Below are 12,800 nucleotides of genomic sequence, written 5' to 3'. Positions count from 1 at the left end.
ATAGCAAACGTGGTTTGGTTTGCGAAAGAGGCTCAATGGTTAAGCTGCTGTAACTGTTGGCAGCCAAGAGCAAGGCTAACAAGTGGTTTCAGCTCTTGTTCGGTTCAGTTGAACTGGGTTGGGCCACACCAACAGGGATCTATCATGCGCATATCTCAAGCTGATTTAGCCGCGGCGTAAAGGGTAGCCGAGAAACAGGGTAAATGGATTGGGTCGTTTGTTCGGTCCGGTCTTGAATCTATTGGGAGGCATGTTGGCGTGGTAGAGCCAGATGCACTTGAAGATCGTTGGTCTCCAACTCTGACGTACATACCTGAGAGTAAGCACTCCAATCTTGGAATTTCTGATCCATTATTAGAGAATTATTAGGTTGTGTAGTAGAGGAGTACCTAGTCTAAGTACCAGCACGCGTATACAGATACCAAGATAGGTTAGTGCCTAAATTACCTACCTAATTGAGATGGAAACCCGCTATCGCTTCAATTAGTCAGGATTCAGGGTGCTTTCCTTCTATTCGATGCCCTATGACACTTGCCTAACTAATCTGACCCATGCAGCACTTTCCAAACGGCTAGCTTAGTGAGATTTACAAGATGCCTACCTCTTTTAGCAAGTTCTTGAGTCAAACGTTATGATAGCCTGGCGGGCCTTTTAAAAAATCAAAAAAAATCTTCATCTTTAATCTCTTTAAGCTACCTAGTCCGAGCCAAGCTGCCACAACACCCTCCTACGCGAAATTCCCCAGATGTTTCTCTCTATTCCATTCTTGTACTGGCGCAGCCGCGTTAATTACTAGCGTGGGTTACAGCGCATGTGGATATGGATGTGGACTCAACAACGCTCAGTTTACAGCACAGATGTTCACTGATACACGCTTCGACTCATGATAGATCCGGGCGCTGGTTCAGCTCATGATTTTCGTCTCATGTATCAAGTTGAATCTCGGTGTTTTCGTACTTAGGTTCAGCCAGGGGTTGATTAATTGCTTGATCTTCAATTGCACTTCGGCACCATGCATTGAACCACCAACTTCTCAAACGCGGGCGACCCTGCCCTTGTCCTCATCCCATAGCCTCAGCGGAGGAGAAGCCGGATATAGAACAGCCTGGCAGATCTCTAGAGCCGGGACGAAGAGACGAAACGCCGCCAGAACCGCGGCAGACCATGACTAGAAACGCATGGTCTCAGCGCTGCTTCGATCATCATCCATCCCATCTGTCCCCATCTTGCACGATCCATCGCGGTTACGCTGCCCGCAAAGCTCAGACTAATGTTGTATTCAAGCGAACAGTTCTTTACTTTTTGGGCGAGTTGCATTGACATCAAGTTGGAAACGATTCTGACACTTCTCGGAAAGCCGATCCGACGAGGAATCCTACGTGCGACAAAAATAGGCAGGGGTAATCAGCCAAGAATATCAACAGACAGCCAGCCACTCATTAACCTTGATATGGGCGACTTGCATCTGGATAATCGTCCCGGCAAAGCATATCATGACGCTGGGTTTCGTTAGCTGCATGGACGTCCTAGGTACAAAAAAGAAACTGTTCATCCCAGCCTATCTGCCGCCCGCCATAGCTAAGCGTATCTGGCCTGGCAGCTGCCATTTCTCGTGTTGTTCTTTTCGTCCCTCTTCTGTTTGTTTCCTCTTTTTCGCGCATCTGTTGCAGATCCTCCAATCTCCCACCCTCTCTGTCTGGTGACATTCCGTCTCTGTTTTTAGAAACACCCCTGTCTATCCACCGTTCTGTTGCAGCGCATCCCTCAGACTCTGGATTGGCTTTTTTTTTAGACAAAAAAAATCACTTCTGTTGTATCTTGCACAAATACTGTTCAACTTTGGCAGGCCGGGGAAAACGCCCGGAAGTATGGCTAATGTTGCTCAATGAATAGCGTTCAGAGACATTCTCAACTCAACAGGTCAATCCATTTCGTGATGTTTTGTTATCTACCTAGGTAGCTTGCCAATTGATAAATGACATTTTGGCATCCATAACAATAATCCACTTGCCATCGTTACTTGACCTGCCACTAATGCAGGTCCTACCTTCCACCGTCTTGGGCGTTCCGGCTCCTTGCCCCGGGGGCTCAGCTGCATCGAGTAGACCAAGATAGAATGGAATGAATGATAGAATGCGACTAGACTATGGATGCTTTGCCCTCCAATGCCGACGGGGAAGCCAGGCAGGCTACTTTGCACTTGGTCACAGCGCTAGTTCAGCATCGGCGGACGAGCCTCCTTAACCAAGAGATTGTTTCAGGTCAGTCAATGGAGAGCAACAGCACCGAAGCTTGTTCGGCACATGTTTACTAGTCTAGAAACCGTGCCGCGCTCAAGCTGCGGGACTTTGAGACATGAACCACTTTTCGGGTCTACTAGCCTTCAAGTTCTAAGTTGGTTCTCAATATACCATCCATCCACCGGTAGGATATGCTTCGGATTATGGTCAACGTTGGAGCTATAGGGTACGCAGGTACCGAATGACTTTAAGCATATCTCCCTAATCCATCGTTTCGGGATCCACGCTCTTCGCATCTCAATTGTCTTTTAGGTTTAGTACAACGACATGGTTTGCAGAATCCCTGAACCCAGAGACCTGTTTCATGCGGGGGCTGCTAACAGACATAGAGCCAGAGTGTGTCGCTCGATACCTTGTTATACCACTTTTGTGTCTACCTATGCAACAAAGACCCGAGAGACCACCGAATACCTGGCCCAGTAGGCCATGGGGTAGAGTCACCCGTTGAAAAGAATGGGCTACGGACTCGATATAGGCTATAGAGAACACGCATCGCTATGTTCTTGAATCATATCTAGTATTGCTAGGCAAGGCAAACCAGTCCCCATGTTCTAATACATCCTGATTCATGGCAGATGTAACAGGACACGCTAGAGAGATGAAAGCTTTCTAAGAGGCCACAAGAACACCGTAGGCACTACGAACGACGAGGCGCTCACGGACTGGGCTTGCTTGATGTCCACTACCAATGATGAGGGAAGTTGGAAACCCACTAATTGATTTTGTAATGCTGATCGCTCCTTGGTTCTGAGTTGCGAGTACACAGCTGCGCGGAAGCAAAGAAGCCGAGGTCCATATCTGGAGGAGACGCCAGAACAGCTGAGGAACGAGGCCCCAGCCGTAGACTCTCAAGGAGGGCGACAGACAGAAGTCCCGTGGCTCTGAGACTAGAGAAAAGCCTGACCAGAGAAGTTCCTCGGTGGGTAGATGAAACCGTAGGGTTTGTAGTGCCAGATCAGCACTTCAAAGTTGTGAGCTGTTTCTGTGTCGGTCTGTACCTAGTATTAAGCTGGCCCTTCTATATGTGCCCGTTCGCCTGGCTTGTGCCATCACATTATCTAGTGGCTGTGCTGTATCTCGAAGCCGGCTGAGACTCATGCAATACAGATGTAATACCTAAGTAGCCAAAAATAAAAGAGCCAAGGCTTCTTTCCCCTCAAGAAGAAGAGCGTTGAACAGCTTTTGATCGCCGCCGGGAGTCGTCTCATTATCAGATGCATCTGGTGGGCAGTGCTCGGAGCTTGGGGGTTCCTGGTAAAGAGTGCGCATATTAGTCTATATAGGTTAACACACTGCGTAGCGAGCTTATTCCGGTTACAATACTACGTCTTGTCATCCCATTAACTCCCAGAGAACTAGGAATATCCATCGAGCAAAAAATAAGACTCAACCCCAGTCCTGTATTAGGCGACATGCGAGTTGTGTCGTTATTAACATGGTATGCCAAGAGAACGGAGATTTTCTTCGGATGACAAGAATAACTTGGGTTTCACAGAAGCAATATTCCATCATTCAATTGCGTCTTTGCTTTGATTCAAGTAAGCATATACATACTACTGCTTAACATGGGCGTGAAACTTGTGCCCACTAAATCCCAGTCATTAATACATAAGTTATATAGTTCTAATCGCTAGACATGGCGATCGAAACAATACCCATGGATTCTACCTGTTGTGGCTATGCAGATATATAACCATCTCTAAGTTCGCAGACCCACGCCAAGCAAGATTTTCTCGATTATTAACGAGTAGAAAATCAGACCACTCTCTTGGCCACATCTCTATACAAGATATCGTGTTTCTATTGGGTAGCGTACGTGAATCTGTCACGAGTTAAGTTGGAGAGTAATATCATCAAACTTGGTCAGCTCCAACCAGCCACCAAGGCAGGCAAAGAGCCCGCTTATAGGGTAAATTGAATCAAATAATCTCTACGGTCGGCCTATGTGTTTTCGAATGGTTATTCAGAGATATTCATAGGTTGAGGGTTTCTGACGTAGAATAATAGACCACCTTGGCGGATTGCTTCTATTTCCATCGATTACCTACTACCTACTAACTTGTTAGGTAGATATCTAGGTGGCTATGTAACCAAGTCCCGTACACCAAGGGCACAACTATAATAAAACATCAACAATATGAATAACAGTTAAAAATAAAAGAGAGAAGAAAAAAACATACAACAGCGGGTATTCGCTGGTCGTCACCGACCCAACTACTAATCCACCCCTTGCGAGCTTGACGATGGGAGAGCGGACGGGATCCCGTATTTTCTGGCAGGTATGGTCGTATGTGCTAGAACGAGCGGCTCAATGTGTTTATCAACAGAGCGAATGCCTCTCGTAAATGATGGTGGCAAGAATGAAAGCCATGCTATAGGCGCTCGATACTCTATGTATGTTTAAACACCTGTACTATAGCCTCGGAAGACTCCTTCTACACCAATGAGATATATACTTCATGAAAGAATCTACCCGGTATTAACAACTCCGGAATTCTGATGCCAGTGGTGGTATGCTACTCTTCAAGATACTCTCCAGTCGCATGCCACCGTCCAAACCTCCCCCTTCATCTCAATATCCCACACTGGCTGTCCCACCTCAACGACACTCCCAACACTCATAGGCATCATTTGTCCTAGGCCCGTCAGTCTACCCTCGCCAGCAAGCAAGAACTTCTTTCCTTCGGACGTGCCGGAACAACCTCTAACCAGATACATGCGTTGACCTACTCGAACTTCCTCGACTGTCACGTTGATGCTTGAGGCAGGGGCTGGCACTACACCTTCCCAACCTTTTACCTCAGACAGCCATCCTTGTAGTTCAGCGGCGAGTCCTCCGCCTATGTATTTCGCCCCTCGACGCTGAGGAGAAAATACTGCTGGAACACCGTCCACTGCGGTGTCGAGTTCAACTTGTTTGAAGCGTGGTGGTTCGCGGAATGTTGGTTGATGAAGTGCCTTCGCCTCATCATAGGGAAGAATAGCATCTTGAATACTTTGTGTAGAATCCTGTGTCTCTGTGTGCTCTCTCTCGTTTATATCTTCTGGGTCCTCGTAGGGGTCCTCGTCGACCATATAGTGCTGCTCTTCTACTGGACTCGACTCTTGCATGGGAGAAATTAATACTCTTCGCCGTTTCGACTCCCGCTCTTTTAACGGGGAGGCATCGTGCGATAGGCTTGGTGCGTTGGAAGCCTCCCGATCAACAAAACCTGAGCTTTTGATATCTATGTCGTTGTCCGATACGACTGAACTAGCATCTTGCGAAGCTGTTGCGTCATCGGACTCGACCTCAATAGAATCGTGGAGCGACTCATACTTCCTCGGTGCGATCTGATCGCTCTGGCTGTCTTGAGAACTACCTTTGTGGCGATCTTCGACTTCTTCAACGTCCTCAATGTCAACGCCAGCTCTTGCCTGTGTCGGCCTAGGAACAGAAGATGAGGCGAAACGAGGGGTTGACTGAAACCGCGGAAGTCCGGCAGGAGTTTGAGATGATTGCGTACCCCTCTTTGGAAGAAGGAACCTTCTTGGTGTAGGAGTCTGCGATAGGTTAGCAATGATTCTAAGGTTGAAATCAGAATGAATGAGATCTTACGCTTGGAGGGGGGCTCATGGTATAGGGTGGATGGGCATGGCCGCTAAATGATGCAATATAAAGTCCATGTAGATAACCCTTCCTGCACCGGCTGATCGTTCCGAGCAGGAATTAACTTATGTAAGCCCTTCACAGAAAAACATTTCAAATGTGTCGACAGCGAGTATGTAAGTAGTATGGAACGGGTAGGTGAAGCTCGCCATAGCGTCGTTGAGCGACGGTAAAAGCTCGGGCCGGACGATTAATGCGAGCAACACTCATGCCTTGTCGTACATCATGAACAGCATTGGGATTCAATTTTGACTGATGAAAGCCTCACACCTTGGATTCAACCAAATTGTGCGTAGGGCCATTTGAATGTGACGGGATCAAGGCTTGGCTCAGTAAGCCAAAGCTATACGCGTTGTTCGCCTTCTAGTACATATGCAAAAACAGACACTCCAAACTCCTAGAAACACCCTGTGTGTCTCTCATACCTCCTGCTATCTAACACGGCTTAATGGTGATGTTCCTTTATCAACATATTCTGTAATCTTTCCGCAGCATTCATTAAAAAGATCTCCAGAATCCACAAAGAGAGACACTGGCATCAAGTCATACAGTTGTATTAAACCCGAGCAAAGACACAAGTACCAAGCTTGTTCTGTAGCTTAAGATTAACCGTAGGCCAAGTCGAAGGTGGTTTCGTGGCCATTCTTGGTTGGCTCAGTGTTCTTGACTTGGTGTAGCATAACAGGAGGCAAGCATGGACGTCCATGCTTCTCTTCCCACTTAGGGCCACCAATGCCTGTATCTTGCCAGCCCATCCAGTTGTTGTAAAGTCGATTGGGGGGTATTGCCCGGTAGTACCAGGTTGACCCGATGTATCTGCGCTCTCGGCCCCAGCCCATGGGGCTACCGCGGCCACCACATTCACCGTTCTCGCCAGGGTTGAACCATTTGTTCAGGAATTTTCCATCCCAGTCACGGTCCATGAAAACAGGATGAGGAGCATACACTGCCTTGAGGCCATGCAGAAGGGCCACTGTTTGCGGTGTCATTTCTGAAGCAACATGATTGCCACGGACATTCTCAACATGCATGATGTTGAGTAGCCTCTTTGATACACGAGACTGTGTGACGATGGTGGTACGTCGGGGAATATCCTGAGACTTATGGGTTGAGTCGTTGTAGCCCCAAACTTGGTTGGCGATAACCCAGTTGCTATTAATAGGATTGAACATGGGCGACACGGTGATAACATCAGCATCCTCACCAACTCCCCATTCATAGTTATCTTGACTGGGATTTGCGACAGGAGGCTTGGGTCCGATAGGATTAATAAAGGGGAACTCGGGAGCACCCCAGATGGTATTATCACCATATCTTTTCTCAATGTCCCGACGGAACTCCTCGTCATAGTTGCCATGATAGGTAGGGATATACCATCTCTCATTTCGTTCCCACATGCCCTTTCGAGGCTGTTTCTTCGCAAATTCACCAAGCTTATCCAAGAGGTGGTAGTGGTGACCAGTAAACCGGAAATCCATCTCCCAGTTCCAGATGAAATCGAACTGGGGGAACTCTTGGCTGAACTTTTGGACGGAAAGCCATTGAGCAGTGTGGACGTTCTTTGATTCAGGATCGGTCAGCTTCGGGTAAAGCTGCCAGACTATGTCGTCGTTCCAGAGAATTGTCATGCTGCGAAACTCGGGTGGCACACTCTGCGAAAGAACCGTTTGGTAAACATCCTCGTTTTCAAAAATACGCAAGTTGTTGTCTTTGACCTGGACCAGCAAGAAGACTTCATACTGGCCTCCGGTTCTAAGAGATAACTCAGAAACCAGCGCCCGAATCGTTTGCTTGTCGTTCTCGGTGTAGTCCTTTCCAGTGTATGACCGAAGGAGAATAGCAGTTCGAGGCTCAGAAACGTGGCCCTTTGTAGGAGCTCTGGGATGCTTCGTGTGTTCAACAGGTTGCTTCGGTTGTGGACTGGCTACGGGAGGTAGAGCCTCAACGTTGTTCCGGGCAGCCTGGTCCATACTTTCCGGCTCTGCTGGAATGTCCCGTTTCGACATTTTCTCCTGACCGGGTTCCTCAGGATGTTCAGGCCCGTGAGGCCCGATGACAGTCTCGGGATAATTGTTGAGATACTCGTTGACCCGCTCTCGGTTCATTTCAAAACGCTGGGCATTTTTGTTGACACACATTCGTTGAAGATCACCCCAGTTGACGCTATCAAAGTTGAGGGGTTGTGGTTCACCGCCAACCTTCTTAAACTGACGATGTAATCCGTAGGGACCAAGTCGAGTCTCTCTCTCCCAGCAAAGGTTAGGGTCCATGTTTAAAGCATCATAGCTGCCGAAGCGGGGCAACGGCCATTCGCGAGGTCGACCCTTGAAGACAAGCAGGTCCTCAACAGGTTCTCCAGTGGCACCCTTACATGGGAAGTACTGAGCGTGCCCAGCCTTCTTCCAGGCTTCACTGTTGTAACTGGGGTAAGGATTGTACCGAACAGGCTTTTCAGAGCTGTACTCTACGTCGGCGTCGGGGTCAAATTTAAGATCGGTGCTGAATTCCTCAGGTCGAGCTTCGTGGTTCTCCAGATTGGCCAGAGTCTTTCCGTAGATATGGTTGGAGCTAGGGAAGCTGCGATCATGTTAACAGACATATCACTTTGTAACACCTCAACTGCTTACTTGGACGTAACAGAGTAGGCATGTCGCCATTCTTTTCTCATGTCCTTCTCGTGTTGGAGCTTGCCAAGATCTCCAAAGCCTCTTTCTTTTCCATCAGTCTCAAACCCAGGTTCAATATCCCTGGGGTCCTCGCCATCGGTGGGATCACGCCAGTCCTTGAGATCCTCAGCTGTAAGTTCCCAAAGTTGCCTGTGAATGGATCCATATTGATCCTCGACTTCGCCTTCTCCCTGCGGCTGGGAGTTGCCGCCTTGTTCGACGATAGGTGGCGGTGGTTCTTGAACCGTGCCCGGGGAGTTGGAAGGAACTGGGATAGTTGTAGTGGGCGAAAACAACAAGTAGTAAGCGGCCAGCATCGCAAAGACAATGATAATCATAGATCTAGGCCGTAGCTTGGCGCCGAACAAGCGCCGGCTTTGGGGATGCCATTTCTTCATGATGGGTAGCAATTATGTGAGCCGGCTGATCCAAACAGAAACCGAGTTGTGTCGCAGAGGAAAGTTGAAGCTGGTGTCGCAATTGCAAATGAAGTCGGTTAAGATTAGGGGTGCATGGCTTGTTGGATAGTTGGAACGGAGGTACTCGGTCGGGGAGATGCAAGGGATGTTGTTCGCAGGGAGATGTGGTCTAATGTCAGCTATCTTGAAATTAAATAGCCTCGTTCGATCGGTCGGTCGTAGAATTGAACGCTTCTCGAAAGAGTGGCGCGGCTTCTGTCAAAGACAGCCAAAGAGAAAATAGACTGTTACAAGCAAATGCCAAGGATGCGCAACTAAAAGAGAAAAACAAGTCACAGGCTGCGTCTTTGAAGGACGATGCGAATGATAAACCAGAGGAAAAAGGGAGAGAAAAAGGGTCCTGAAGAAGGGAGAGTTAATGGAATGGGTGTGGATGACGACTACCAATGGTCGTAATTGGGACATGTAACTACCTAAGGTAGGTTTCAATCTAGGGAGGTGGTCCAACGTTGGTGCCCACAGAGGGGAGCTGACCACTAAGCGTCCAGTACATGAATAGTTTTATAGGAGATTGCAAGCGAAATCAAGACATGATTGGAATGTTTACAACAGACGACGCACTATCTTGGACTTTGATAATATGACGTTTCCCTTGAGCTTCGAGTCTTGATACGAATTGGCAATTTACTGTTTTCTGAAGAACTGGCTTGGTACATGGACCGTTACTGCCATAATACTCATAACCTTACCTGGTGATCTGTCCCTCAGCTTCTTCATCCGTTGATGATAGATGGCCATGATTCACAGGCTTTTGAGCCATCTGCGAGAACAAATAGGAGACATTGATCACAACAATTTACTTTTGGCTTCGTCTTTCAAGTGTTTGAACTGTGTTTTGATTTCGAGCAGACTTCCATCAAGGCTCTCACTAATACACTACACTACAGAGACTCATACAAGCACCCGGCCATTGACCAATCCCTAGCCAAGATGCCTCAGATACAGAGTCTTCCGGGACACCATGAAGCTTTGAGGACTACCCAGGCTGACACCGTCATCTTCCAAAATAGCTGCATGATACTTGGCGTATCTACGAACAGTAAGAGGGAAGCTTAAAAACAATGGGGGTATAATAACAAAACAATGATGCTAGCCAACTCCAAGCAAGATAACAGCAAAACCAGGTGGTGTCAAAAGTATTGCGTTCTAGACGCAGACAGGTGATATTACAGAATATAATTATGGTCCATACATCGTCGTCGAGATTCAGGTAAAATAGTTAGGTCGTTACATCATGCCAAGTCGAGTGTGTCGTTTGTTCATTCGTGGCCGAGGACCCTGTTGTCCAGGAGGTCCCGGAGCAAGCCTGTTTCCAGGCGGCGGCATACCGTACGGTGGTCTTGGGAGTCCCATACCGGGACCCATTCGCTGTGCCGGGTGGCCAGGGAGGCCCATCATGGGAGGTCGTGAACCGGGTGGCGCTCGGCCTGGAGGTGGCTTCGCTGGGGGAGGGTAAGACTGCTGCACTCGACGCCAGGCGTCTCGTTCACAGTACGACTTGCCCTCTACCTCAAAGTAGCCATCGGAGAGGGACCGACCGCAATCGAGACATCGGAAACAACCGACATGGTACTTGATTGAGAATTCGTCCTCGAGGTATTGCCCTTCAATTCCCCTCTCACAGCTTCCGCAAAGGCTGCCGTTATGCTTGTGATAATGGTGTTCACAATAGGGCTTGTCGTTCAAGACGTAGAATTCGGCTGATTTGAAGGGTTCGGAGCATGTCGTGCAAACAAAGCAGGCCTTGTGGTATTTGCCTGTCAATCTTCCATCTGCGGATGAGATACTCTTTCCTGTGATAGCAAGACCGCAAGCTTTGCAGTTGCCTCGGGATCGTACGGGGTCTTGTGTCGCTCTCCGAACAGGGGGTGACAGAGCTGGAGGAAGGGTTTGCGCAGGCGTCGATAACGGGCTGGTATTAGAGTAATGATCTTGGGGTGATGGCGCGTAAAGTGGGTTTGGCTGGGGATCGTCCCGTTGGGGAGGTACCTCAGCTCGAGGCTCGTAGCGGTTGGCAGAATCAGGTCGCTCGCGGGATACATCGACTGGTGACTCTGCAAGCGGTGATCGAGCACGTGCAGGCCGCATAGGGGCATCGGCTTGTGTATTCTTGGACCCTAGCGCTTCCATTGAACTCTCGAGATCTTCCATTAGTCCGTCCATAGCTGAGAGGTCCGAGGGATCACGTCGAGGTTGAGATCTTGTTTGGCTAGTCTGAGAACTGCCGTTGCTCTGGCGGCTGAATGTAGAGAACCCAGAAGATGTAGAATCCGAAGGTGTATGGTAAGGGTTGTTGACACCAAACTCAGCAGCAAGATCGACAGATGCCGAGTACTTGCTGGATTTTGACGGGTGTAGAAGACTCTTGCGCGGCGGGGGTGCTCTCGAGGTGTCTGGTCCCATTGATGGTCTTTTGACGTGTCCAAAGCCACTGGAGGCAGTGCGCTCGTGCTTGACACCAGGCGCAGAAGTAGTTCTTAATGGTGCTTCTGACCGAACAGCCAGTTTTGGGAATGTGTCAGAGCGGTTCATAATTCCCAGAGGCTGAGGCTGAAGCAACTCGTCAGCCTCGGAAGGGCGTCCAAAACCCTCGTAGTCATCCCGTGTTGGTCTTCGAGGAGGGCCAGAGACATCGTAGTTGTTATCATTGGCACTTCCTGTGGGGGAGGGCGATCTTTCGTTTCTTTGATTATTGAAGTAGTCTCTTGGTGATGCGCTCAGGAAGCTTTCCGACTTGTCGCGGCTCTCTGTTATCTCCCTGGGAAAGGACATCGCCGAAGGACTACGAATGGGATCGAAGGGACCTGGGGCAATAGTGCCCACTTTCTTGAACAGTGATGAGTTGGCTCCTCCGTTTGGACTCACAGAACGAGGTTGGAAGTCTGGGCCGTGCTTCTTCTCGCCAAACCCTCCATAAGCTCCAGGACGGTCGATGGGGCGCGGTGAAGGCATGATAAGATCGTCTTCATGTGGTGTTGGGACGTCGTCGAAGAAGCATTCCATACCATTGATTGAGGATGTGCTGCGCGGCTCACTATTTGGTGTCAACTGCCCTTTTAGCAAAAAAGGATGATCTGGGAGGTTATTAGTCGGGTTTCTTTTCTTTCTTATTTTATACCTTGGTAGACAGGTAGCCACTTACTGGCAGCATTGACATCTAGTGAAGGTGGTATGTGACCCGGTTTCTCAGGAGATGCTGGGCTGTAAAGACCCGGACTAAAGGGTGCTGGGCTGTATGGAGTGTATGCCTCATACTTTTCTGGTGGAGGAGAAACTATTGGATAATTGATTAGTTCACCTGGTCGATGAGACAATCTGTGGTATTTTCCTTTCTTACGTTCAGGCTCTGGCGGGGCACAAATATGGTCTCCCATCATAGAAATTTCAACTTCCCGGCTACATGACGAGCATTTGATAGTCGGGAGAAACATGGACTCTCGTGGGAGAGCCATGGTGGCGGTGTGAGTTGTGTTGCTAGCACAATAGGAGTCCGGTTTATTAACGCGATGCTGGGAAAAGGAGCAGTGGAAATGCCGTCTTGTACTTTTCTAAAAGGTCTTGAACAATGTGACGTATGAATGCCTTGTTGAGGTTGTTTCAAAAGATGGTGCGTGGTGTAAGACCTTTTTAGATTTCGTACCCCAGGCCCGTTCTGCGACCGGTGTCCCTGGGGTTGATGACGTGAATTTGGAGTGCCAAAAGTCAG

At 48.7% G+C, this 12,800-nt stretch overlaps 3 protein-coding genes across 3 annotated transcripts; all 3 read right to left on the bottom strand.

The window, feature by feature from the left end:
* Positions 1-4,823: 4,823 nt before the first annotated feature.
* FSST1_005767 (uncharacterized protein) lies at positions 4,824-5,916 on the bottom strand (the record flags this gene model as incomplete). Its single annotated transcript, XM_083232074.1, has 2 exons — positions 4,824-5,843; positions 5,899-5,916. The coding sequence occupies 2 exons, from the start codon at positions 5,914-5,916 to the stop codon at positions 4,824-4,826; spliced, it is 1,038 nt and encodes a 345-aa protein (XP_083089197.1).
* A 638-nt stretch (positions 5,917-6,554) lies between these two features.
* On the bottom strand, positions 6,555-9,013 carry FSST1_005766 (DUF3405 domain-containing protein; the record flags this gene model as incomplete). Its single annotated transcript, XM_083232073.1, has 2 exons — positions 6,555-8,526; positions 8,577-9,013. 2 exons carry the CDS (start codon positions 9,011-9,013, stop codon positions 6,555-6,557), a joined length of 2,409 nt encoding a protein of 802 aa, XP_083089196.1.
* A 1,002-nt stretch (positions 9,014-10,015) lies between these two features.
* On the bottom strand, positions 10,016-12,546 carry FSST1_005765 (LIM domain-containing protein; the record flags this gene model as incomplete). The annotated part of the gene is made up of 4 exons (XM_083232072.1): positions 10,016-10,124; positions 10,326-12,168; positions 12,237-12,368; positions 12,432-12,546. The coding sequence occupies 4 exons, from the start codon at positions 12,544-12,546 to the stop codon at positions 10,016-10,018; spliced, it is 2,199 nt and encodes a 732-aa protein (XP_083089195.1).
* Positions 12,547-12,800: the final 254 nt, after the last annotated feature.

Source organism: Fusarium sambucinum, chromosome I, assembly GCF_050947815.1.
Source record: "Fusarium sambucinum isolate potato_lamoka chromosome I, whole genome shotgun sequence".
Lineage (NCBI taxonomy): Eukaryota > Fungi > Ascomycota > Sordariomycetes > Hypocreales > Nectriaceae > Fusarium > Fusarium sambucinum.
Note: the sequence above shows the minus strand (reverse complement) of the source record. Positions and strands in the feature narration are given on the sequence as shown.